General features: G+C 40.8%; 1 protein-coding gene across 2 annotated transcripts in view; it reads left to right on the top strand.

The window, feature by feature from the left end:
- The window catches only part of Bub1 (BUB1 mitotic checkpoint serine/threonine kinase), a 49,457-nt gene extending 28,780 nt beyond the window's left edge, over window positions 1-20,677 (top strand). For both annotated transcript variants that reach the window (XM_046462837.2, XM_046462836.2), the window contains exons 18-25: window positions 1,732-1,970; window positions 2,912-3,055; window positions 11,917-12,032; window positions 12,285-12,446; window positions 12,622-12,779; window positions 12,875-13,049; window positions 18,626-18,732; window positions 20,357-20,677. In XM_046462837.2, coding sequence (XP_046318793.1) covers window positions 1,732-1,970; window positions 2,912-3,055; window positions 11,917-12,032; window positions 12,285-12,446; window positions 12,622-12,779; window positions 12,875-13,049; window positions 18,626-18,732; window positions 20,357-20,552 — 1,297 coding nt within the window. In that variant the 3' untranslated portion in view covers window positions 20,553-20,677. The remainder of the gene's footprint in view (window positions 1-1,731; window positions 1,971-2,911; window positions 3,056-11,916; window positions 12,033-12,284; window positions 12,447-12,621; window positions 12,780-12,874; window positions 13,050-18,625; window positions 18,733-20,356) is intronic.
- The last annotated feature ends 4,717 nt before the right edge of the window (window positions 20,678-25,394 follow it).

The following is a 25,394-nucleotide window of genomic DNA, read 5'->3' as shown; positions in this document are numbered from 1 at the left end:
CGGAGTGGCTAAGCCCAGCCAGACCTTTGACTCACAATAATGCCATAAGCCATCCTTGATGTAAGATTAACTTAGAAATACATAGGGCAGAAATCCCAGTTGCTGGCTGGGTGCATCCTACCCAAGGAACTGTTGTCTTTGGCCCCGTGTGACAGTTCAGTTGCAAGGAAGCAAGGCTCACATGAACCAAGTGCAGGAGCCTCGCTTAAGAGCCTTATGCAACGCCTCTATCAAGTCCCAGGGTGCCCACGAGAAAATCTACTGGGCACAATTTCAATTAAAAACCAAAATTTATTGAATTTGCATTATTTTATTATTGGTGAGTTAACCATTTTCTACATGCTTATGTTACCATGTTTTTTTCTGAAAAATGAATAACTGAAACTATGGGTTCCTAGCAGGTATTTGTAATTCTACTCCAGATACAGTTAACCAGTGAGGATTATTTTTAACCATAACCAGTGGTGACAGAGTAAGTTTTTAGGGGAAAAGAGCTAGCAGTTAACAGACTCAGATTCTTATGGACAAGAGAGAAAGATTTTGTTGATCATTTATGCATTGACAGTAATTTGTATACCCATGTTACTAGTAGTGGTAGTATAAGGTATGGAAACAATTTTTCAATGTACAGGTAAGGTACCCCTAGTGTCTGTTTGAGAAGCCAAATACGTGGCCAGTACTATTTGAACTATCATGGTCTTGGGAAACTAGGGAACACTAAGAAATTGTCGTAGGTGAGAAAGGGACATATTTGTTTGTGATATATATGTACAGATGTAAGGGTTAAATGTGGGTGTAGAGATATACACGATTGATTCTCATTGTTCCTTGTAGTGAATACTGGACACTTGTCCAGGGGAAATACAGGCTTATCCTGTGGGCCTCTGTTGCCATGTTTGTTTAAAGTCACTTTATTTAACACATATTACTCATGACTTACGTTGCACTCGTGCCTGGATGAGGCTTACCTGTTTTCTCTGTAAGGCATCTCAGAGCCTTCTTATGCTTAGGAACAATAGACACACTTCAGCAAAACACCTGAAATCCCAACAAAAAGCACAGAAATGCAAAAACCATGGCATTAGACTCCAAGCAGGGCAGTGAGGAGCATAAGCTGTAGGCTTCACCTTGCTCCACCTGGCCTGGGAATATGCACCCAGATTTTTCATTTCTCTAAAGTCTGCAAATGACTGAAAATTATATGAATGTTGATCTGGATGTTTAAGTAAATTTTAACACATAGGTGCATTCACAAATATGAAACCCATGAATAGGAATCAGCTGTGTATGCATGTATATACACACACCCATATGTATGGAAATGTGTAGGATTTTGTTAGATTGTGTTTGACATTTTTTTGTTGTCTGAATGTTATAAAAGAAGTCATTTTTAGAAAGAAGTTAGATATCCAGTCTTGATCATAGCAGTGCTGCTGAGATACCCTTTCTCCTGACATTCCCTGATAAATAATACCAAGCGTATCACCACTCCCATTTATCTAGTATATCATCATGTCTTTGATTTTTATTTCTATTAATATTGGACTAGCTTTGTATTTGCCTATAGTTGTGTAAGAAAATGATTTAATCAACTCAGGCTGTGCAGCAATTTTGAAGTAACATTCCTAGAATGAAAAGGAAACTCTGTTGCAGAACTTTTGTGTGATCAAGTCCAATAGGCTTCTAATAATAGGGTGTTTTTATTTTCTCTATAATTTTCTCCACATCCAGTCCAATTCAAGAGAAGAGCCCAGAAGGCACATGCCCCAGAGACCTCTCTTTGGCATCCTTGCACCATCCCAGCTGGCCTGCCCCGGTTGCTGCACTCACCCAGGAAGCTGTACGGGGCCTTGAAGCTTGTAAACTCACAGACACTGACCGAGCCGTTGTGGAGGACCCGTCTGATGCCAGTGCCAGGCCCCAAGAAGACCTGATGCAGACGGGTCCCCATGGGGATGTCAGTGCTCCAGGTGTGCACAGAGGCTCAGGCTTAGTCATGCCATTAGGACTACAGCATAGGAAGAGCTGTTCTGTGGGAGAACTCAGAGGGGGACCGGTGTGCCACTGAGTAGAACCTACAGTCAGACACTTCTCACTGTACTGAAGTGCAGTCCAGAAGGAATGTACTTGAAGGGCAAATCAATCCATTTTAATTTTAGATTTCAAGTTAAGTACTGTTGGAAGAGGGAATTGGAATTCAAGGGCCTACTGTGTGCCAGGCATTTAATCTAATGCTGTTTTCCCCACTTTACAGAAAAGTCAACAGAGGGTCAAGATTAAAGAGATCCCTCCTACCACCCCTTGTCACCCAGACAGTCTCACCTACTGGTAGAGAATATGGACCAGAGATGGAGTGGCTAGGGGACAAGGCTAGGTTCTACCCTAGCAGTCCTTTCATAATTGCCACTAATAAGAATACGTTATTATTCTAAGTTGGAGAGAAACCTTCGTCTTCCCTTTAGAAATTGTTTTCTATCTTGGACCAAAGTACAACTCATATGTGTAAATTGTGTTTTGTGGGTGTAAGTGGGAAAGCAGTTAAAGACCCTGTATCTGTCTGAGCACATTTGAGGTCACTAACCCCATCTGTGCCTTAAATGTGCAGCCATAACTGCTAAAGGCAGGACCTAGCATTTTAGGTGAGCGGAGTGAGATGCAGCTGATGTCCCTTTGTCACCCTGAATGTTGATTTAAACTTTCAAATCCAAAATGGCAGACGGTCAACTGCACAACTCCCAGTTCTGACTTTTGGAAACAATTCTCTATTGCTTGAATCAATGCTCTATAAAGGATGAGACTTTTGAAAGCTTAATTAATGAATGAATGTCTCCACTAGCTTTATCTAAAATTTATTTAGTAAAATCTTTGAATACTGAACTCATGTTTCTTTTCTTGTTCCTATTCCTTTAAGACTTCACTATTGAAAATCCGTGGGATGATAAGTTGATTCTCAAACTTCTATCTGGGCTTCCTAAACCAGTGAGTTCCTATACAAATACTTTTGAGTGGCAGTGTAAACTTCCGGCCATCAAGCCCAAGACTGAATTTCAATTGGGTAAGAACTCTGTGGGTGATATAGCTTTGAAACGTTGATGGTGATTCATGTGTATGTGAGATTCTCCTCCTGTCCCCCAGCCCCAGTAAAGAGTTACAGCTACAGTATTGAGAAATCTTGTTAATCCATGGCTATGGGACCATGAGTGTTGTTGGACTAAAACACATTTAACTCAGAGATCTCTAAAAGTAAAAATGCACGGGCTTAGGCTGGGGCAGCTCAGCAGCAGAGCACTAACCTGGCATGTGTGAGGCTGCGCGTTTGATCTCCAGAACTGCAAAATTTTAAAAATGCAGTTAGACTATTTAAGAATTTCTTGCAGATTTTATAGTCAAAAACAGGCATTGATAACAAAATGAGGATTTTTTTTTTATTTGCCATTCTGACCACTTTTCAATATACTGAGGCACTAAGGACGTTGATAACAAGCACATGTGCAACTGTCACCACCATCTTATTATAAGTTTTTATCATCCAAATGGAAACTTGGTTTTTTTTTTTTTTTTTAGTACTGGTGCTTGAACCCAGGACCTCACACATGCTATGCAAGGACTCTACTACTGAGCTACATCCTTGGCCTTTTTTATTTTATCTTGAGACAACGTCTCCCTACATTGCTCAATCCAGTGTCAAACTTGTGATCCCCCTGCCTCAGCCTCCTAAGTAGCTGGGATTACAACACGCACCACCACACCTGGCAGAATGAGGAAACTAATTCTGTATGGACAGTGTGTGTTACATGTTTCTTAAGAAGAGGGATAGTATTATATACTCATATTTGATAATATTTCTGGAAAACTCTTGAAGAATACTCAAAACTAAAATGGTTGGCTTAGTGGGAGTGGGAAAGTGGGTGGGTGTGGATAACGTGAGAGCAAGGCTTTTCACACATAGAGCCACCATAGGCCTTCAGAACAATTGAGGGGCCATCAGAGTTCCCCATGCCCACCTCCCTGCCCCTCAACCAGATCCTCTGTTAGCGTCTTGTATAAGTGTGCCTGCTGTTTGTGATAGTGATGAGCCAGTACTGGTACGTGGCCAAAGTCCACGATTTCCTTCGAGGTTCCCTGTACTGTGCGTTCTGGGGTTTGGAACGCTTGGCAGACCTCCTCGCTGCAGGGCACTTCAGAATACTTGGCCTGCCTTGAGTCTCCTGTGCTTCCCCCTTCTCCCCTTCCTCTGCACCCCAGAAGCCCTGGCAGACACTGACTGGGCCCTTTATTCCACAGTTGTCCTTTTCTAGAATGTCATGTGTTTGAAATTATAGTTTGTAGCCCATCAGGCCATTTCCTGTCACTTAGCGACAGAATTTAAGGGTCCTCTCTGCCTTTTCATGGCTTGCTAGCTTTTTTTGAATCACTGAATAGTCCCCACCGTCTGGATGGCCCTGTACCACTCAGCTCATTTACCCATTTACCTACTAAAGGCCACCTCGTTGCTTCCAACTTTTGGCAATTACGAATAAAGTTGCTTTAAACATTGTATGCAGGTTTTTCTATGGACGTATTTTTAACTCATTCAAGTAAATACCAAGGAGTGTGATTGTTGGATTGCGAGGCATGAATATACACTCATCGTCAGGTCTGCACAGGCTAGCTCTAGGAACCCAATGGGTGCCAAAGTCCATGATGCTCAAGTTTCTCATATAAAATGGGTAGCCTTGCATATAACTTAATATATACTTTAAATAATTTTGAGGTTACTTACAATACTTTGTACAGAGTAAGTAGTTGATATGCTCTATTATTTAAGGAATAATGATTTTAAAATATCTGTACATATTCAATCTATAGTTGGTTAAGTTTATAGATTTGGGGGCAGGGGATGTGGCTCAAGTGGTAGCGTGCTCACCTGGCATACCTGTGGCCCGGGTTCGATCCTCAGCACCACATACAAACAAAGATGTTGTGTCCGCCGAAAACTAAAAAATAAATATTAAAAAAAATTCTCTCTCACACACACACAATCTCTCTTTAAAAAAAAAAAAAAAAAAGTTTATAGATTTGGATCCTCAGATACAGAGGGCTGAGTGTTTGCTTATATGAGAAAGTGCCAAGCTCTGCTAGTGTGGCCATACCATCTGCGTCTTTATCAGCAGTGAGCAAGAACTCCCTGCTACACCCTCACAGCTTTTGCTATTGTTTTTACCCTTCTGGTAGGTGTGCAATAGTGTCTCACTATTTCAGGGTGACAACAGTGATGTTCAACAGTGAGAGTGAACATTTTTTCATGTGTTTACTTGCTGTCTGCATACTTTTAATGAGCTATGTGTTCAGATCTTTTGCCCATTTTTAATTGTCATATTGTTAAATATCAAGAATTTCTCAAATAGTTTAGATAGCAGTTCTTTATTAGATACTTGTTTTGCAAAGATTTTCTCCCAGTCTGGTTTGTCTTTCTATTTTTTTTTAAATTGTGTCTTTTAAAGCACAGAAGTTTTAATATTAATGGAGTCCAGTTTATCCGTTTTTTTTCCCCCCACAGGTCATGCTTTTGGTGTTACATCTAAAAACTCATTGCACCAGTGGAAACTTGTCTTCTGTATTCTTTTCTAGAAGTTTTATAGTTTTATGTTTTCCATTTCGGCCTATGATCCATTTTGAGTTAACCTTTGTGCAAGGTATAAGGTGTGTGTCTAGGTTCATTGTCACTTGTGCATGTCTGGATGCTTGGCACCACTTACTGAAGACACTGTTTCTCCACAAGTCATGTTTGATCCTTTGCCCAAGAGCAGTTCTAAGTCTGTGTGGTTCTGTTCTGGACCCCACTCTTTTCCATGGGTTTGCTTGTCTCTTGCCAGCACCACAGGGTTATGGTCAGTCTCAGAGTGGGATGAAGTCAGCCCTTTACTTCCTTCTTCCATCTCAATATTGTGTTGACTTTCTGGGTCTTTTGCCTTTCCATATAAACTTTAGAATCAGTTTGTTGATGTTCACAAAATAACTTCTAGATTTTTATTGAGATTGCATTTAGTCAAGTTGGGAAGAGATGACATCTTGACAAAATTGAGTCTTATCCCTGTTCGTGGAAATCTCTCCAATTAAATCTCCTTTGATTCTTTCATCAGAGTTTAGGTTTTCTTATATAGATCTGGTACATAATATATATTATTACCTAAGTATTCTTTGTTTTTTAATTTCTCATTCTAATTTGTGTATTTCAGGAACATAGGGAAGTAATTGTATTTTATATATCTGCTTTGTGTCCTATAAGCTTTCTGTATCCACTAATAGTTCCAGGAGATTTTGTTACTGTTGATTCTTTAGACAGTCCTGTCATCTATAAAGAAAGATAGTTTTATTTCTTCCTTTTCCAATCTGTATACTTATTTTTTTTAAATGTCTTATTGCTGGGCTGGGGATGTGGCTCAAGTGGTAGCGTGCTTACCTGGCATGCGTGCGGCCTGGGTTCTATCCTCAGCACCACATACAAACAAAGATATTGTGTCTGCCGAAAAACTTAAAAAAAAAAATAAATAAATATTAAAAATTCTCTCTGTCTCTCATTCTCACACTCTTTCTTTAAAAAAATAAAATAAAATAAATAAATGTCTTATTGCACTAGGTGGGAATTCTAGTACAATGCTGAATAGAAATGATAAGAGACAAGCATCCTCACCTCATTCCTGACCTTGGGGCTGAATCTGTGTAGTGTATCACCATCAGGTCTGATGCTGGCTATAGGTTTTGTACATGTTCTTTATCAAGTTGAAGTTTCTCTGTTGCTAGTTTGCTCAGAATTATTATGAACGGATGTTGGATTTTATCAAATGTTTTTCCTGCATATGTTAATATGATCATGTGATTATTCTTAGCCTGTTGGTATGATGGTTCAGGTTAACAGATTTTTAGATGTTGAACTATCCTTGTATTTCTTGGATAAATCCCACTCGATCATTGCTATGGTTTGAATGTCCCCTTCAGATGTCATGTTTAAATTTAATTGCCATTGTCACAGTTTAAGAGGTGGGATCTTTAAGAGTTGATTAAGCCATGAAGGCATACCCTTACGATTGAACTGAGGCCGTTGTTGCTGGGTGGGTTAGTTGTAATGGGGGTTCTGGCAGGCCATCTCCCGCCTCACCCTCACCATGTGATGTCTCCCACCATCTTAGGATGGACCATGAAGATCCTCACCAGCTCTAGCCCCTCAATCTTGGACTTGTCAGCTTTTGGAACCATAAGCCACATAAATCTCTTTTCTTTATAATTTATCCAGTTCATAATATTCTGTTATAGCAGCAGAAATCAGACTAAGACAGTCGTGGTATATAACTCACTGTATACATTGTTGGATTTTACTTGCTAATGTTTTGTTAAAATTTTTACATTCATGAGAAGTATTTGTCTATAGTGTTTCTTATAATATCTCCATCTGGTTTTGGTAACCTGGAAATGCTGACCTCATAGAATGAGTTAGGAAGTATACTCTACCACTATTTTCTCGTAGAGATTATAGAGAATTTCTATAATTTCTTCCTTACAGATTTGATAGAATCTGTCAGTGAGTGCATCTGAACCTGGTGCTTTCAGCTTTAGAAGGTTATTAGTTATTAATGCAATTTCCTTAATAGATGCAGGACTATTCCAATTATCTAGTTCTCTTTATGAGCTTTGATAGATTTTGTCTTTCAAGGAATTGGTTCATTTCATCTAGGTTTTTCTCATTTGTGAACATTATGTTCTGAATACTCTTTTATTATGTCTTTAGTGTCCATGAGCCTTTCATTTCTCATTATTAATCTTCTCAAAAACACAACTTTTGGGATTTGCTTATTTTTCTCTATTGATTTCTTTCATAATATTTTCTTTTGTTTATATTTAATTAGTTCTTTTTTCTAAGTTCCTAAGGTAGAACCTTAAATCATTAATTTTATATCTTTTCTTTTTGTTATTTTTATTCTTACTTTTTTGTAAACAATTCTTTTTTAAAATGTGTTATTTTTAGTTATATACTCTTTCTTCTTTTCTAAGTCCTTTATGAGACTTCTTCAATCCATGTGTTATTCAGAAGTGTGTTTAATCTCCCAAGATGTAGGGGCTTTCCAGCTGTCTGCGTTAATGGATCCCCAGTTTAATTCCACTGTGGTCTGAGGGCAGACATTATATGATTTCTATTCTTTTAAATTTGTGAGGGTGTATATTACAGCACAGAATGTGGTCTGTCTTGGTGAATGTTCCAAGTCAGTGTGAGAATATCATATACTCTGTAAATGTCATTCAGATCCAATTTGCTGGTTTTCTGTTTAATGGTCCATTTCTTTTTTTTTTTAATATTTATTTTTTAGTTTTAGGTGGACACAATATATTTATTTTTTTATTTTTATGTGGTGCTGAGGATCGAACCCAGTGCCTCACGCATGCCAGGTGAGCCCTCTACCAGTTGAGCCACATCCCTAGCCCCTTAATGGTCCATTTCTGATGGAAGGATATAGGAGTCTCCAAGTGTAATAGTGAAGTCACCCATTTTACTTGCATTTCTATCAATGCATGCCTCATATATTTTCACATTCTTTCATGAGATGTATACACAGCATGTCCTGTTGGAGAATTAACCCCTTTTTCATTCTGTAATGCCCCCTTTTATGCCTGTTAATTTTCCTTGCTCTGAAATCTGCTGTATGGAATTAATATAGCTATTTCTGTTTTCTTGAGATAACTGTTAGCATCCTATATCTTATTAACTGTTAATCTGCATTTGTCGTTATACTCTCAGTGTGTGTGTTATCATTGGTGTTCTGAGTGATTATTGATATAGCTGAACTCGTGTCTCATATTTGTTAGTTTTCTAGTCATTACACTTGTTCTTTGTGGTTTTTTTTTTCCCACTCTCTGCCTTCTTTGGCTTTGAGTTATTTCATATTCTGTTGCGTTTCCTCTCTCAGCATATCAATAATATATCTTTTTCACATTTGTAAGTGGATTCTGTAGAGTGTGCAGTATATATACACTCAGAGCCAGTCCAAGTCCACTTTCTGATAGCACCTCACCCCCTCACAGCAGGGCCCACACCATGCGGCAGGGGTGTCATTCCCTCCCTCCTGCCCACCTCTTCTGTCATTGCTGCCGTTGGTTTCACTTATCCAATGGTATGCCACCGCTAGGTGGACACTATTGTTTTGAACAAATGGGTTTTTGTTAGATAATTTAGAATAAGAAACATCAAATATTTTACTTACCACTCTTTGAGTCTAAGTTTCTGGCCTATATTATCTTCCTTCTCTCGGAAGAACAGTGCACGTTTACTAGTGACAGATTCCCTCCATTTTTGTGTAAGAAAGTCTTTATCCTTCACTTTTGAAGGACAGCTTCATGAAGTAGAGCATTCTAGCTGGTGGTTTTTCTCTTTCAACCCTTTAAATGTTGTACTGCACACTCTTGCTTGTGTGGTTTCTAAGGAGAAATCTGACGTACTTATCCTTGTTCTTCCGGAAGTAAGCTCTTTTTATAGCTATTTCTATTTTGTAGCATTTTTCAAAATTTTGCCTTTGATTTTCTGCATTTTCTTTGTGATGAGCCTAGGTGTAGGTTTTTCTATCTGTCCTGCCTGGTATTCTCTGAGATTCCAAGATCTGTGGTTTGGTGTTGGTCTTGAATTTTTGAAAACTCACACTTTTTTTTCTTTTCTTTTTACATTTCAGTTTTCCTGTTAGTGTGTCCTGGAGCTCACTGATTCTTTCCCTGGCCGTGTACAGTCTACTAAAAGACAATCTTGGTTTCTGTCACCGAGTGGGTTTTTTATTTCTAGCAATTTTTTTTTTTTTTTTTTTTTTTTTGCTTCTTTCTGCTTATATGACCTATTTGTTCTTGTAAATTGTCTCCTTTTTCTGTTAGAATCCTTAACACATTGATAACAATTTTAAAAACTATCCTGGTCTGATAATGCTGAAATCTCTGCCCATTTCCAGTGCTTGCTCTGCCTCCTCAAGCTGTGTTTTGTCTTTTAATATGCCTTGTAAATTTTGTTGCCGGCCACACCTGATGTACTGTGTAAATGGAACTGAGATAGTTAGGCTTTGGTGTAACCTTTATCTGGCTAGAAGTTAAGCTGTGTTGTCTTCCCTGTTGCCTTTAAGGTTCCCTAGAGACTTTCTACTAGGGATTAAACTCAGGGGCATTTTATCACTGAGCACATCCCAGTCCTTTTTATTTTTTATTTTGAGACAGGGTCTCACTAAGTTGCCTCCTTAGTCGCTGAGATTACAGGCGTGCACCAAACACCCGAGAGTCATCTTCTTAGATAATCTGAGGAGTACTGTCCTTCCCATTGCTAATTCCAGCGTGGTGTCTGCTGTGTCTTCCTCTCCATCTTCCTCTCCATCTCCCCACTTTGGGTGCAGCAGTTTTCCCTCTGATCTCAGTTTTTTAATAGTCCAAGAAGAGCTATTGAATTTCAGTTGTTCAGTTACTTTCTTGCCATAAAAGTGGAGTGACAGCTTTCAAGCTGCTTATGTGCTAGACTGGAAATCACAGATCTTTTTTTTTTTTTTAAATATATATTTGATTTTGAATGGGAGGATTATTTTTAGAATTTTTAAGAATCAAATGCAACATCACCATGATCTTTTTCTCCAAAATCAATAACCCCAGTGTAACCACAAGGAAAATATAAACAAACCCAATTTGAAGGACATCTGACTAGTACTCTTTGGAACTATCAAGGTCAATTAAAAAAAAAGAAAAGTCTGAGACATGTCACAGGCTAGGAGTAGCTATGGAGATAGAATGACTAAATATAATGTATCCTGAAACACAGAAAAACTAGTGAGTCTGCAAGTGCGGATTTCAGTCAGCAGCAGCACTCCTCGATTGGTTCCTTGTCTGTGACATAAGAGCCATGTGGGCTACGTGCAGGGGATGCAGAAACTCCGCTTTCTTGGCCACTTTTCTATCAATCAAAAACTATCTAAAATTAAAAGTTGAATTAAGTATTTTAAATTGTCTATTACAAATGTTGCTATAGTTTTACTTTGCCCTTTTTATTTTAATTATTTTGTTTTGTTTTAATAAAGTTTTATTTTTCCAAATGCACAGTTGCTTGGACCTGCTAGTGCATCTGCACAGCAACAGGGGCATCTCCATCTCGGTATTTCTGGTGTAAATTACTTGAGCTCTGTGCTTTGACACCAGTTTGAAAAGTCCTTTACTGAGGAGCTCCTGAAGGGCTGCCCTGGCCAAGGAACCGCAAGTCCTTATCCCTCGAAGACCCCAGCTGTGCTTAGAAGCTCGTAGTTGGGAACTTCCTTACAGAGTTTGTCATAAGTAGCTTTGTCAGACAAGACCAGATGTTGAGCTTGCCCTGATCTTTGCCTTCGGACCACTTCTTCTTTTCAGCGTTGCCCCAGATTTGTTCACTGGGCCCTTGCCTTTCTTGGCCGACCTTCCAGCATCTTTCTTCTTCTTGTCACCCTTGAGCAGCATTGCAAAGCCTGGAGAGCAGCAGCAGCTATTGGAGCCTCGTCAAGATGTCTTTTTTATTTTTATCCTATTGTAAAACGTGTTTATTTCAAAAAGCTTTATGTATCACTTCAGGGAGGATTTCTCCTGTCATCTGCCTGCAAGATGGGCAGCACAGGTACTGCTCATTTTAAAATGCGAGAACCTTGATGGGGAGGCACTGAGTGCCCAAACCCACGCACCTTAGTGACCCCTGCAGGCTACCGTGAACTTGGTAAGGGGGCTCTTGTTGCAGGTATTTACTTCCTTTCATCTAAGCCTGTAAAACATTTCCCAAGCAACTGTGGACATTTTTATTTATGAAAGCAATTCAAGTACAAAGAAAATTTTACAAATTCTTCATTTGGATAAAGTCCTTAATATTTTGAGCCCATTTGTCATTTTGACACATTTATCTCTTCCCAGGTTCTTCACTGGTCTACGTCAATCACCTTGTTGGAGAAGGGGCCTTCGCCCAAGTCTATGAAGCTACCCAGGGAGATGTGAATGAGACCAAAAATAAACAGAAATGTGTCCTAAAGGTAAATGGTGCAAATACATGTTTGAACTGTAGAGAAATGATTTTAGAACTTCAAGTTTGTCAGCCTCTTTTTTTTTTAAGACAGTGATGTTTTTATTGAGCAATTAAGAAATAAAACAATACTATGAGGATCTGGAATTGCTTTCTGCAGAACAAATCATAATGTCATTGCTTTCTCATGTCCCTTATTAGGATTCTATTTTCCAGAATGTGACTCTGGATATAAATAACACATACCTGATTTTGCTTGTAGGTCCAGAAGCCTGCCAACCTCTGGGAATTCTACATTGGTACCCAGCTGATGGAGAGACTAAAGCCAGCTGTGCGCCACATGTTTATCAAATTCTATTCTGCCCACTTATTCCAGAATGGGAGCATCTTGATAGGAGATCTCTACAGCTATGGGACACTATTAGTAAGTGTTCTGTTTTTATAATATGGATATGAATTTAAGTGCATTTCTGGTTTGTGCCTTACCCATATATTTTCTGGTTAGAGCTTTAGTTGGGGTGCTAAACAGGGGCAAAGTCCTTGACTTGAAATTTCATTAATCCTCATCCAACTCAGGATACCATTTGCATTGTTTCTAGAATGCCATTAACCTCTACAAAAATACCCCCGAAAAAGTGATGCCCCAGGCTCTCGTCATCTCTTTCGCTATCAGGATGCTCTACATGATTGAACATGTCCACAGCTGTGAGATCATTCATGGAGACATTAAGCCAGACAATTTCATACTGGGAAACAGGCAAGTGTGGACCTCTGAACAGGGTTCTTTCCTGAACATCTAGCAGCCCTTTGTCATTTGTGCTCATTTCCTGCCCTGAATTGTATTTAATCTAGGTTTTTGGAACAGAACGATGAAGATGGCGATTTGTCTACTGGTTTGGCACTTATTGACCTGGGTCAGAGTATAGATATGAAACTTTTTCCAAAAGGAACTTCCTTTACAGCAAAATGTGAAACATCTGGCTTCCAGTGTACTGAGATGCTCAGTAACAAACCATGGAACTACCAGGTACGGACCCTAAAGTAAGAGGTTTGGAAAATTTTCCTGTTGTACCTACCAGATTTTCAAAATGAATTTGGAATCTCTTTAGTTTGAACTGGTCCCTTGGACACAGTTGAAGAAGAGATGGGGGCCAGGAATGTGGCTTAGAAGTAGAGCACTTACCCAGTAAGCATGAGGTCCTGGGTTGACTCTGTAGCACTCAAAGAGAGAGAAGGTAGTAAAGGAGAGGTGGGACTTAAGGCTCAGGGGAAGGGAGGGATGAAATTCTGTTCCTGAAGAGTACACTTTTCTTATTATTCACAAGAAGGAAAGCAGATATGTTCTGAGTTTGACCCTAGGAAAGGTATTTAATGATCTGTGAACCCTTCAGAACGAAAGTCTGCCACATGAAGCCAGCTTGGATTGGGAGATAAAAACAGAGCAAATGGTTTTCTTTATGGCCATGGTTAATAGAGAGACACACCCCACTGCCCCCAGGGGAATCAGCCGCAAGTCTTGCAAGTGGGCAGGTGGTTCTGACAGTGAGAGTGGCACAGAAACTCAGGTGCAGGACCTGATTCAAACAGTGTTAGAAATGGATCATTATTATCCTAAAAGGCTTTAGAAATTTCACCAAATTAGAATACAGATGACAAATATAAAGAATACTTAATAGGATAAATGTAAAGTTTTGAACCTGGATTAATAAAACCAGATGCCTGGTTACCAAGTGAGGACTGTGGCTTCCAGAAGCCCGTGATAGAGGGGAAAGGTCGGGAGTCAGGTCTAGTATATCAGACCACATGCTGTTCTGGCATCTCCTGGGGTGCAGGGGAAGGGGAGCGCCATCCAAAGGTCTTACAGTATATTCAGAGAGTAGCCACGGACTCCCCATGGAAGGATTAGCACTTTTCTTTCCTTGATGTGTCTTTATCTGGTTTTGGTATGAGTGTGATACTGGCTTTATAGAATGAATTTGGAAACGTTCTGTCCCTTTCTGTTTCATAGAATAATTTGAGGAGCATTGGCGTTAGTTCTTTCAAGGTCTGGTAGAATTGAGCTGAGAATCTGTCTGGTCCTGGACTTTTGTTTGTTGAAAGACTTTATTACTGCTCTTTATCATCACAAGTTATTGGCAGGTCTAGGTTTTCTATATCCTCTTGATTCATTTTAGCAGATCATATTTGTCTAGAAATGTATCCATTTCTTCTAGGTTTTACAATTTATTGGAGGAGACGTTTTCAAAATAGTCCCTAATGATCCACTGGATTTCTTGACATGTGTGGTGATTTCTCTTTTTTTATCTTTAATTTTGTGAATTTGTGTCCTCTCTCTTTTTTCTTTTGGTTCATTTGGCTAAGGACTTATCAATCTTGTTTATCTTTTCAAAGAACCAAATTTTTGTTTCATGGATCCTTTCTAAATTTTTTTTTTTTTTTTTAATTCTCAAGTTAATTGATTTGGCTCTGATTTTATTTGTTTTCTCCTACACGTTTTGGAATTGGTTCATTCTTATTTTTCAAGGGCTTTAAGATATATCATTAGGCTGGTTTTAAATTTTCCTCTTAGAACTGCCTTCATAGTATTCCACAGGTTGTTGTTTTATCACTATTCTTATTTAAGAATTTTTAAATTTTTTTTTTTTTTTTTTTTTCTAAGTGATGCTTTGTGACCTAAAATATGATCTACTTTGGAGGAGGTTCCATGAACCATGGTCAAAAATATTCATCTGATGTTGGACAAAATACTCTATAGATCTCTGTTCAGTCCATTTGATTTATAGTATCTTTCAGGTCCTAAGAGTCTATACTGAGTCTATGTCTGGATGACCCATCTAATGGTGAGAGAATGTGTTGAGATCACCCAGTGTTACTGTACTGGGGTCTTACTAAGGCTTTGAGTAGTATCTCTTTTATGTAATTAGTTGCACCCAATTTGGAGCATAAATATTTGTTATTGTTATATCTTCTTGCTGAATTGTCCCTTTACCAATATGAACCTTCTTTGTCTCTTCTGATTAATTTTGGTTTGAAGTCTGCTTTGTTAGATATAGAGTAGCTACTCCTATTTATTTTCAGGCTCAATGCACCTGGTATATCAATTTTGTTGTTTACTTTCAGCCTGTCTTTGCCTATAAGGTGTGTCTCTTCCAAACAACATATAATTGAGTCTTGCTTTTTAATCCATTCTGCCAGCTATGTCTTTTAATTGAAGAGTTAAGACCATTTACATTCAATATTATTATAAAGAGATGTTTATTAATTCCTGCCATTTTGATTTATTTATAATGTTTAATTTGATCCTGTTTCTCATTTGCTTAGCTACCCTTCCAATGAGATTTGTTTAATTGTGAGCTCTGGGGTTTGGTTATTCTGTGGAGTATTTGTATTACCGGTTTAGTAGTATTGAATTCTTCTAGTTTCTGCTTATCTTGGAAGGTTTTTTATTTCTCTTTCAATTTTGAGGGATAGTATTGCTGGTTCTAACAATCTTGTTGACATTTAATTTCTTTCCGAACTTAGTCCACATCATTCCAAGACCTTATGGCTTTTAGAGTTTGTTAAAAAATTAGAAGTGATTCTGATTGGCTTACCTCTAAATATGACCTGATTTTTTTTTTTTTCTTGAGACTTTTACAATTTTATCCTTGTTCTCTGTGTTAGTCATTTTAATTATATTATGGCATGGATAGGTTCTTTTTCAGTCATGTCTATTTGGGTTCTGAATGCCTCCTATATCTGGATGTCTATCTCATTCTCAAGGTTTGGAAATTTTTCTGTTATAATAATTTCCAAATTATTATATTAATAATAATATAATAATTTCCCTGAAAAGATTATCCATCCTATTAGCCTGAATCTCACAACCGTCTTCAATTCCAGTGATTCTTAAATTTGGTCTCTTAATGTTGTCTATTCTGAATGTGAGTATGTATTTTCTTTAATACTATCTGAATGTTTAAGACTAGCCACTTTGTCTTCCAGCTCTAAGAGTCTATCCTTAGAATTTTCTACTCTGTTAGAGAGATTTTTAGCTGGACAGTTTATTTGATTTATTATGTATTTATTTCTAAGATTTCTGTTTAATTCTTTTTTATTATCTTTGTTGAATTTCTCATTCATATCCTGTACTAATTTCCTTAATTCATTCTGTTTTTTCTGTGTTCTCTTGGAAGTCATTGGTCATTTTTATAACCATTCTTTTGAATTCTTTATCTGATATTTCATCCACTTCAGTACCTTTGGAGTAAGTCGCTGGTGAATTATGAACTTTAGGATGTATCATGTTATGTTGTTTTTTCATTTTTCTTGTATTCCTGAGTTGGGTTTTTTACATCTGTTGGGGTGGATTTCTCTGCCACTCTTACATATAGGCCTTTTTAGGGCTCAGTCTTTACTTGCCAAAGTGTCCTCAAGTTATCTAGACTGAGACATCCTTGTAGATGTGGTATCCACAGACTCTGTGTTAATTCTCTTTTTTGGTATAGCAGTGGATATCTGTAGTGGGACATGAAGGACCACCCCTGGCCATTTCTATTCGGAGCCTGATCATTAGTTTGAGTTTTTATTTCTTCTGTTCTTTGTGTTAAAGTATAGCTGATGTTCGTCATGTGCATGGAGCAAGGTGTGCTGTCTTGTCGCCGAATTGAGTTCAGCAGCAGAATCTTGTAGTGCCTTGTAGATTCCCAGCATCTCTCAGAATAGGGTAAAACAAACAATAGTAACAACTGATGCAAACAACAGACAGCATTAAAGTAGATATCTGTTTCTGTTAAAATAAATATCTACTATGACATTTAATGTCAATTACCACAAAAAACAATGGTGTGGTCTATTGCCAAACAAATAAGTAGCCATGAACTATATCTGGCAATAAAACAAACAACAGGTGCCAATTATGCCATCCACAGCAGTAATCATTACAACAGCATTAATGGTGGGAAAGGAGTTATATAAACCAATTAGTGCTAAATTTGGTAAAATACAGTTAATTAAGAGAAAAGAAAACATGATAGGAAGGTCAAAGTGTTTATAATTCAAAAAAGTGAACACAGAAAGAAGAAGAGATGTAGCAGGTGATGGTTTTAAGGAAGGAAGAGAAAGAAAACAAGAGAATTTGACTGTCGGCAGAAGAGAGAAAGAAACCAATGAAAAGAAAACAAAACCAAAATATATGAACCCCAAGCCCTAATCCTCAAAAGGCAAGGAAAAATAACATTAAAAACATGCTGAAAATGAGAAGAAAACAGAAAGAAAGAAATATGTGTGTATGTCCATGAACCAATCAGCACATCAAGAACTCTCTCACACTCCCCAAAAAGAGAAAAGATTCTTAATTTAAAAAAAAAAAGAAGAAAAAGAAGAAGAAGAAGGAATCATCTCCACTGAGGTGATCAAAATAGTCAACAAAAATGTGTGGTCACTGCTGTGCCCACCCGTGTTTGTTTCTTCTTGGGCTATGACACAGAGGGCCAGCAGCTCCTGGGATTGTTAACTCCTTACACCTTTGGTGTTGCTCCTGAGCGGCTGGTTGGAGTGGCCTAGACTAAAGCTGGCTGAAGCCGTTCTCAGCTCCCTTCTCCCCAGCGGGAGATAGAGTGCTGTCACCTGGAGTCTGTCTGCACAGGCCCGGTACTCCAGGGGTGCTACCGCAGAGTTCTATGAGGGGCCCAGTGGCTTAGATCTAATAGGGCCTCGGGGACTTTGTTTGGTAGTATTTGCTAATGCATGGCAGTTGCCCACCTCTGTCAAGGGATCTGAATCTCAGGAGCCTCACAAAAATTCTACTCTTGAGGAAGGGGAGCCACCCCTCCTCCACACACACACCCCACATACACACCCACACACACACATTCTCTCTCTCTCTCTCTCTCTCTCTCTCTCTCCCGTGAACACGACTGCCCAGGCTTAATCCCTCGGCGTCTTCACATACACCCGACCCTCCTCAGCTGGTCATGTGAGCACCAGACACACAGAGAAGATGAGTTCGGCTCTCCTTCGCTTTTCTGATGTGGATCCCCCTGGGTACAATCCTGGTGTCCATTTCCCTCATGTTCTGCTAGGAAGACCCTAGATGGGCGCTCACCTGAGAGCGTGGCAGTGTTGGCGCTGCTCTCCCTGTTCAGCAGCAGGAACTACAGCTGGAGGCTCAAGGCTCCCCGCCTCAGCTCCCCGTGGCTGTTTGAGAAACAGAGAGCACTTTCCATCACCTCCGCATCAGCTCAGTGCAGGCTGCTTTTCTGATCTCAGGTTTTCTCACAGCACACCTCCCTGTTGTATTTCTCTGCGTTCTCCCTCCATCTGGTGAACCACCACCACTGCTGCAACCAGCTCAGCTCCAGTGCTGTCTCTCTGTTTAGTGTACCTGAATTTTTGAGTCTCTTAGTCACTAGGACTGTCTGGCATTGAATTTTAGTGAAATACCTCTTGCTCACCTCACTGAGAAGCAGCATTCCTGCTTCTTGAATCCCCAGCCACCAGAAATCAACTTCCAGAATTCTTCAAAGATAAACTCCTGTGACTTAGCTTGCTGCTTATGTTAGCACGTGGTGATGGGATCACGTGTGCATCACCATGAGTCATGGAATCTCGCTTTCTTGCCAGGTGGATTACTTTGGAGTGGCAGCCACGGTGTACTGCATGCTGCTGGGGACCTACATGAGGGTGAAGAACGAGGGAGGAGTCTGGAAGCCTGAAGGTCTTTTCAGAAGGTAGGTGTCGGCATCGGGCTACAGCGGGAAGAGAATAACTAGGGTAGTAACAGGTTCCATCTGGCAGAAGGGGATCCCTTAGGCAGTGTGGGCACAGCACAAGGCTGGCCCTGGGCAGGGAGTGGTCACAGGGCTTCCCACTTAGCCAGTAGTCCACAGAACCCCTGGGAGCTCCTGGGTGGTGACAGGCATCCCGCCCAGGCAGGTGTCCCAGAGCCTCAGGGCTGTGCTTGCTTGTTTTCTTGTGTGTGGAGATGCAAATAATACTCATCCTGCCTTCCTCAGATCTTTCCTGTAAGAAGCCAAGGAAATACGTAGGAAGTATTTGTTACATGCTTGTTCCTTGCCCAGTTACACTTTCTTCTCTTAACTTTTTTGATATATATTTAAAACATACAGAAAAGTGAACTCATCCTCTGTGCGCAGCCAAATGGAATCTTATGTGCATATATACCTTCTGGGAATAATTTCAACTGCGATTCCCCTGGCCTTCCCTACCCAGTTCCAAAACAGAAAAAGAAAATTGGCAGTAATTTTATAAAATGCCTGTGCCATACATAGTGAAGCTTAGGTTCAGTCCCTGGAGAAAACTTGGTAACTGCTATGTCTTATTCTGCATAATGAGGCATTATATCTGACAAGTGCTTTATGCTTCCTCTTGCTCATAATGGAAGGACCAGATGGTCATCCAGAAGGTCTCCACCTCTGGCGGCTAGTGTAAAGGAAAGCCTAAAGCCAGCCCTCTGCATGGCCCTGCTGCCATTTTTCTGTGCTCTGTAGCTCCTATAGTTGACTTTAACCACTAGAGTAGCCGGAGCTCTTCAGTCAGCTCTCTCCTGAGCAGGGCGGCCTGTCCACCTAGTCCTGGCACATGTGCAGTTGGGCTCCTTAGAACTATGTGTCCAGATCACAAGATGCTGACAGTATGGTAGACACAGGAGCCAAAAGCAAATGGATCTTTTTTTTTAATGAGGAAAGGTAGCACTATGTTACCCAGACCACCCTCTAACTCATGATCCTCTTGCCTTAGGCTTCCCAGCCCCTGGGGTTCCACGCACACACAACACCCAGCACAGATAGATTTCCTTTAAAAAATAAAATAGATTTTTTTTTCACTGAAGAGTTATTGCTAAGACTGCTTATCTTAAATCCTGTTTTGGGAGCCAGGTGTGTTAGAGTCTGTAAACAAGTCTGGATGGTGCCTGGCAAAATGCCAGAGGGAGTGGTTTGTGAAGTAACACCAGGGAGCCATTAAGTGTGGAGATTCCTTATTGGTTGACTGATGTATCTAGTTTATGCTAATTAGATAAGCTGTGTGGAATGTATAAATACTGCTCCTGTCCTGCAATAAACAGCTCCTACTCCTGCTGTATCAACGTACACAAGTTGCTCCTCACCCCCCCCCCCACCCCCGCCCCGGTTAGTTTGCTGCAGCCGGACTGCGGCACAGGTGTGTTGAGACAATTAATTGGAACTTTAATTTCTCTAATGTGGGATAGATTGGATGTGTCCACTCCTGATGGCCAAGTGCTATTAGGTGAGAGTTCTGTTTCACCACCCACCTCTGGCAGTCAGGGTCAGAGCAGGTTGCTTTCCATCCGTGGCCGGTTCTTCCTCTCTGCAGGCTTCCTCATCTGGATGTGTGGGATGAGTTTTTTCACACCATGTTGAATATCCCAGACTGCCATCACCTTCCACCTTTGGATTTGCTAAGGCAAAAGCTGAAAAGTCTGTTTCAACAGCACTATTCCAACAAAATCAAGACCCTGCGAAACAGGCTCATTGTGCTCCTCTTGGAATATAAGCGTTTGAGAAAATAAAATTAACTGTGGACACTTTCCCAGAAATCATTTTGTAAATACTATTCTCTTTCTTTGAACCTTGATGTTCTTCCAGATGTATTGTTGATATAAATGTTTGTTAAAAATAAAGTTCACGAAATACATCCATGTGACTTAATTTTTATTAAATTTTCCAGCAGAATAGAAAAAGTGGCAAGCCCTATGGGGCACACCTGCCGGCCCTCTTGGCAGACAAACATTCATGTCCTTTATGGTGCATTTTTGTTTGCTATCTATGAATTATGCATTCTAATCTTATTATTTCAAAGTACCATCAATGGAAAAAATCTCAGATCTTGAAAAGAATTCTCATGAGCTATATAGACCACTGGACCAACTTAGCCTTTCCTGGCCAGGACCTGGGAGGGCCTGTAACCCCGCTGGGCTTCCTCCACCCTCCCTTTGTGTTCTTAGCACCATGAAAAACAAATCTGAAGCGACACCATCCAGGAGCACAGGGGAATTGCTTCCTCCCACCCCTCTCAGCTCCCATGACCCCAACTCCGGAGGCAACCATGGCCCATTTTTTGTATGTGTGAATCTCTAAAATTGGTTCTATAAACTGCATTTTTTTAACAGAACTAGCATCATTTTGCTTTCTTTCACTTAATATCCGATCAGGAATGTAACTATAGAATGGCCTCATACTTTTTAGTGGCTGTGTGATATTTGATTGTGGCATATCTGTAGTATGCATTCCTAGAAGCAAAATTGCTGGGTCAAAGGTGAGTGCACTTAAAATTTTGAATCTGTGTCTGCTGGTAGCCCCCCAGGGTTTTCCCCAGACTGTGAATGTCCTTTTCCCACCTTCCCTGACAGCATAGATGGGGCTCTGGCCTTTGCCAGTTGGCAGGTGAGAGACCATACCTGCTGGCACTCTCCTTGGCATTTCTCTGATGGGTAGACCAAGTGCATGTACATGTGTTATAGCACGTGTGTGCTCTTCTGTGTTCTCTGTCCTCCACCCACTTTGCGCTCCGCTTGTTCGTTTATCTGAGTCCTTTGTATATGAGGCACACATATTTGTCCCAATGTGTCATCTCTCTGGACTAGTAAATATTTCTCCTGCTGTGAAGAATTTTTAAAAAAGTTTTGCTTTATACTCAGACTCATAGTCTTAAATGGCTTTTGACTTTGTCTTAAATGTTGTACTCAACTGAAAAACACAAAAATGTTCCTTTTTTTTTTTTAATTAGTACTAATTTGAGCATTTGGGACTAAACTTTTCTGGTTACTATTTAAGTCATATCATTTTCCCCCTATTTTTTCCAATTGGTAATTTGAATATATGAAGCCTACTGATTTCTATAAACAGGATTTTCAATTAATTCTTTTGAAGTTTTCAAATAATCATCCTTATGAAAACAATTCTTATTTTATATTGTTCTAATTTTTGTTTGTGGTTTTCCTTGTCATTGATGATACCTCGAGAAAGAGGTTACTGGTGACACACAACATCCTTGTCCCCTGTTCTAGGGGCAGCTTTTCCAGTGCATATCCATTCACTTCATGATACTGGCTTGAGGTAAGATGCTTTTGAGGTGCTGAGTATCTATCTGTTCTTTTTATAAGCAAATATGAAGTATATCCTTACTTTACAGTTTTCTTGCCCATTTCCATCTTTATTGGCCCAGCTATACCTCATTCCCCTGCAGGAACGGGTTGTTATTTATTGAACCAATCTCCAATTTAGAGACACTTAGTTGATTTCACAGTTTTTTACTACAAAACAATGAGTGTGAGTGCCACTATATCTGTAGGATAAATTGCTAGGTTAGGGACCCCAAAATGCAATTATATTTTGAAAATAAAGATTGTAACCTACATGACCAGTTACACACATACACATACCAAACTTGGAAACTGAAAATGACCCAGAGTCAGACCTCAGCAGGGAAACCAATACCAAACTTCTTCTTGAAGTGTCTAAACAACTGAGCATCCGTAAAGCCAGATTGACAGGATTTTGTTCCTTTTGAAAATGGCTGTTTTCAAAGGAAACCAAGACTGAACAGGCTAAGAGTGCAGTTCTGTCAGCTAGAAACTGCACATGTTCATCTGTGGGAGGCAGCTGCAGGGGCCTTAGGCCCTGGATGGGGAGGACCACATGGCTTCAGCTTCCAGGCCCCGGTGGCATGGCCAGTGTCATTGCCAGCCCATATTCTATTCCTGGCTCTTTAATTTGGATCACACTCAGAAACAGCCCCATGTGACACCAACAGCATGTCTGCTGTTGCCTGTCTGGTCTGTGATCTAATCCAAGGGCTTCCTTTAAATTAAACTTCTCAATCTGATTTCCTAGCAACGGCTTGTCCCCAGGGTGGGACAAATCTCAACAGAGCTAGTCATTTTAATCATTTCAGTTAGTAGGTATTGTTTTGCTTTTTGTACATATGCCTGGTACAACAAAAAAAAACCTTCCTTTAGTTGTAATCAGTGGTCTGGATTTCATGTAGCTAATCAGCACCAGGAAAGAAGCCCTAAGTCCAGAGGGCACCTGAGAGGAAAGTGACAGATCCATGCAGGGAGGGCACAGAGTTCTGGCTCACTCCATTGCAGGTATCCCTGCAGGACAGAGCTGGCTGGGGCGCGTTCACCTGAGTCTCGACCCCAGCTCCTCCTGAGGGTGCAAACCTTGGCTGGACCCAGCTCCTGGTCCAGAGTGAGACCTTTCTCAGGCCCAGGCATTTCCTAGTCATTCTTGAGCAGCTGCTCCACATTCGAGTTCCAGCTAAGAAACTAGACTCTTTACTCAGAGGATACAGAGACTCCTGCTTGAGTACCTTCCCGGCTGGCTTTAATCTGATCTAAGGCAATGGTCAACATTCATTCTCCCCAAAGAAAAGCCCAAGGGTGGCCTGTGACTCTCGAAAGTAGAGCTGCTGGATAGCCAGGCAAGGTTACACGACACGGCACACCTGGAAAGCCTCCGCGCAACCTTCTCTGTGCTGATCCAAGGAGCCGGCGTCCTTGGTCCTCCCGTCCTTCAAGTCCGTGCATCTCTCCCATTTGTTTCATTCTGGAATGTTCAGACTAACCCATCTCTGGGTTAGTTAGGCTATGGCAGGCTAAGCTGCTGTAACACAGGGAGCCCTGTGGGGACACTCACTTGATGATGAGGATGACCACCACAACATGGAACAGGATGCAGTACAATTTCACCACCTGATGGGTCACCAGGGCAAAGCCACCTGCAATGAGCAGGCAGCTAAGGAAGCAGCGCTCGGAAACTGCGGGTGCCCGAGCTCAGGGTGCCCTCCTGCACCCCAAGGTCACTAAGCAGGACACGCCGCCCCAGGGGCAGGCGCCCAGACCACCAGCTCCCCAGAAAGGCGATCGTGCCACTGGTTCACCACCGTGAGCTCCTCCAGCAGCATGGAGGAAGCGGCCAGATCACTGAAGCTGTTCTTGCAGTGCCTGTCCCAGCCAATGCCACCCCTTCAAGGGCGGGTCGCCACACAACAGTGCTTCAGTGAAACTCGAGTCAAAGGACCGGATTCTGTCACAGAACAGTTCCATCCTGATGACAGCAAACGCATAGTAGACCACCTAGGGTGGGAGGCGCTGGACACCAGGGGGCGCCCAAAGTCGCAGAAGCAAGGGGCATGGAGCGCTAGACGCACCCAAGTTCCCACAGAAGGGCAGCGGTGTTCCCAAGGATGGTGGCCTCTCCAGCTCAGAGCCACGCAGCTTAGGGGAGTGAGTGGGAAGGGATCGCTGCTCGGCCGGTCCGCAGGAGAAGCCTGGGTAGTTGGTGGAGAGATTAAGGCACAGCCAGGTGGACCCCCCTGGACCTCCCAGGACATTTACCAAGTCAGAAGCTAAGCTGCTGGCAAGGCAGCAGTGGGATAAATACCCACTAAACATAGATTAGTCCCCTAGTGAAGGAGAATTGAAGTTGGATCTTTACCTGTTCTTTACGCCAAAATTAACTGCAAAGGTACTAAAACAAACAAAAACCCATAAAGGTAACAAGGTGGAAAGCTGGGCAGTAAAAGGGCTTCCTAAGCATGATGTGAAACCTAGAAACTATAAAAAGATCAACAAGTCTGACTATATAATAAATTTAAACTTGTGTATAGCCGCACACCCCCCCCCCCAAAAAAAAAGACTGGGGAGAGGGGAAAGTGATAGATAAGGAAAAGTCATTGTCTTATGCATAGATTAACACAGACCTGTCTCCTTAATAGGCCAAAGAGTCCTACAAATCATATCAAAAGTAAAAGTACCAGCTGGGCATGCGGGCACACGACTAAAATCCCAGCAGCAGCTCAGGAGGCTGAGGCAGGAGGATTCCAAGTTTAAAGCCAGTCTCAGCAACTTAGTGAGGCCTGAGCAACTTAGCAAGACCCTGTCTCAAAATAAAATATGAAAAGGCTGAGGATGTGGCTCCATTCTTAAGCACCCCTGGGATCTCTGGTACCAAAAACAATAACGCTAATAATAAAAGTGAAGGTAATAGAGAAATAGAACCACGGATGTTACTGGAAATATGCATAAATGGCCAAAATCACATGGAAAAGATGCTCAGCCTCATGAGCAACTAAAGCAATGCATGTCAAAATAGCATGGTGCTATTTTCTCATCTATCAGATCTAGGGAGAATGGAAACAGTGAATAAATCCATCTGTGAGCAGAGAAACAGATACATCACACACGTCATTTGGAATCCATACGAGAGCATGTTTGTGAAAGCAAGTTGTCACTATCAATCCAAATCATGAACCCATTTACCTTTGCTCACCTCTAGGAGAGCACCCAACACTCACACTCGTGTGAGGACACAAAGATGCATGCCCGAGGATGGCCTTACCACAAGGT

Source organism: Marmota monax, unplaced genomic scaffold (genome assembly GCF_021218885.2).
Source record: "Marmota monax isolate L192 unplaced genomic scaffold, Marmota_monax_Labrador192_F-V1.1 WCK01_AAM20220418_F8-fsc00245, whole genome shotgun sequence".
Classification (NCBI taxonomy): Eukaryota; Metazoa; Chordata; class Mammalia; order Rodentia; family Sciuridae; genus Marmota; species Marmota monax.
The sequence above is the reverse complement of the archived record's forward strand: the minus strand, read 5'-3'. Positions and strand labels throughout refer to the sequence as shown.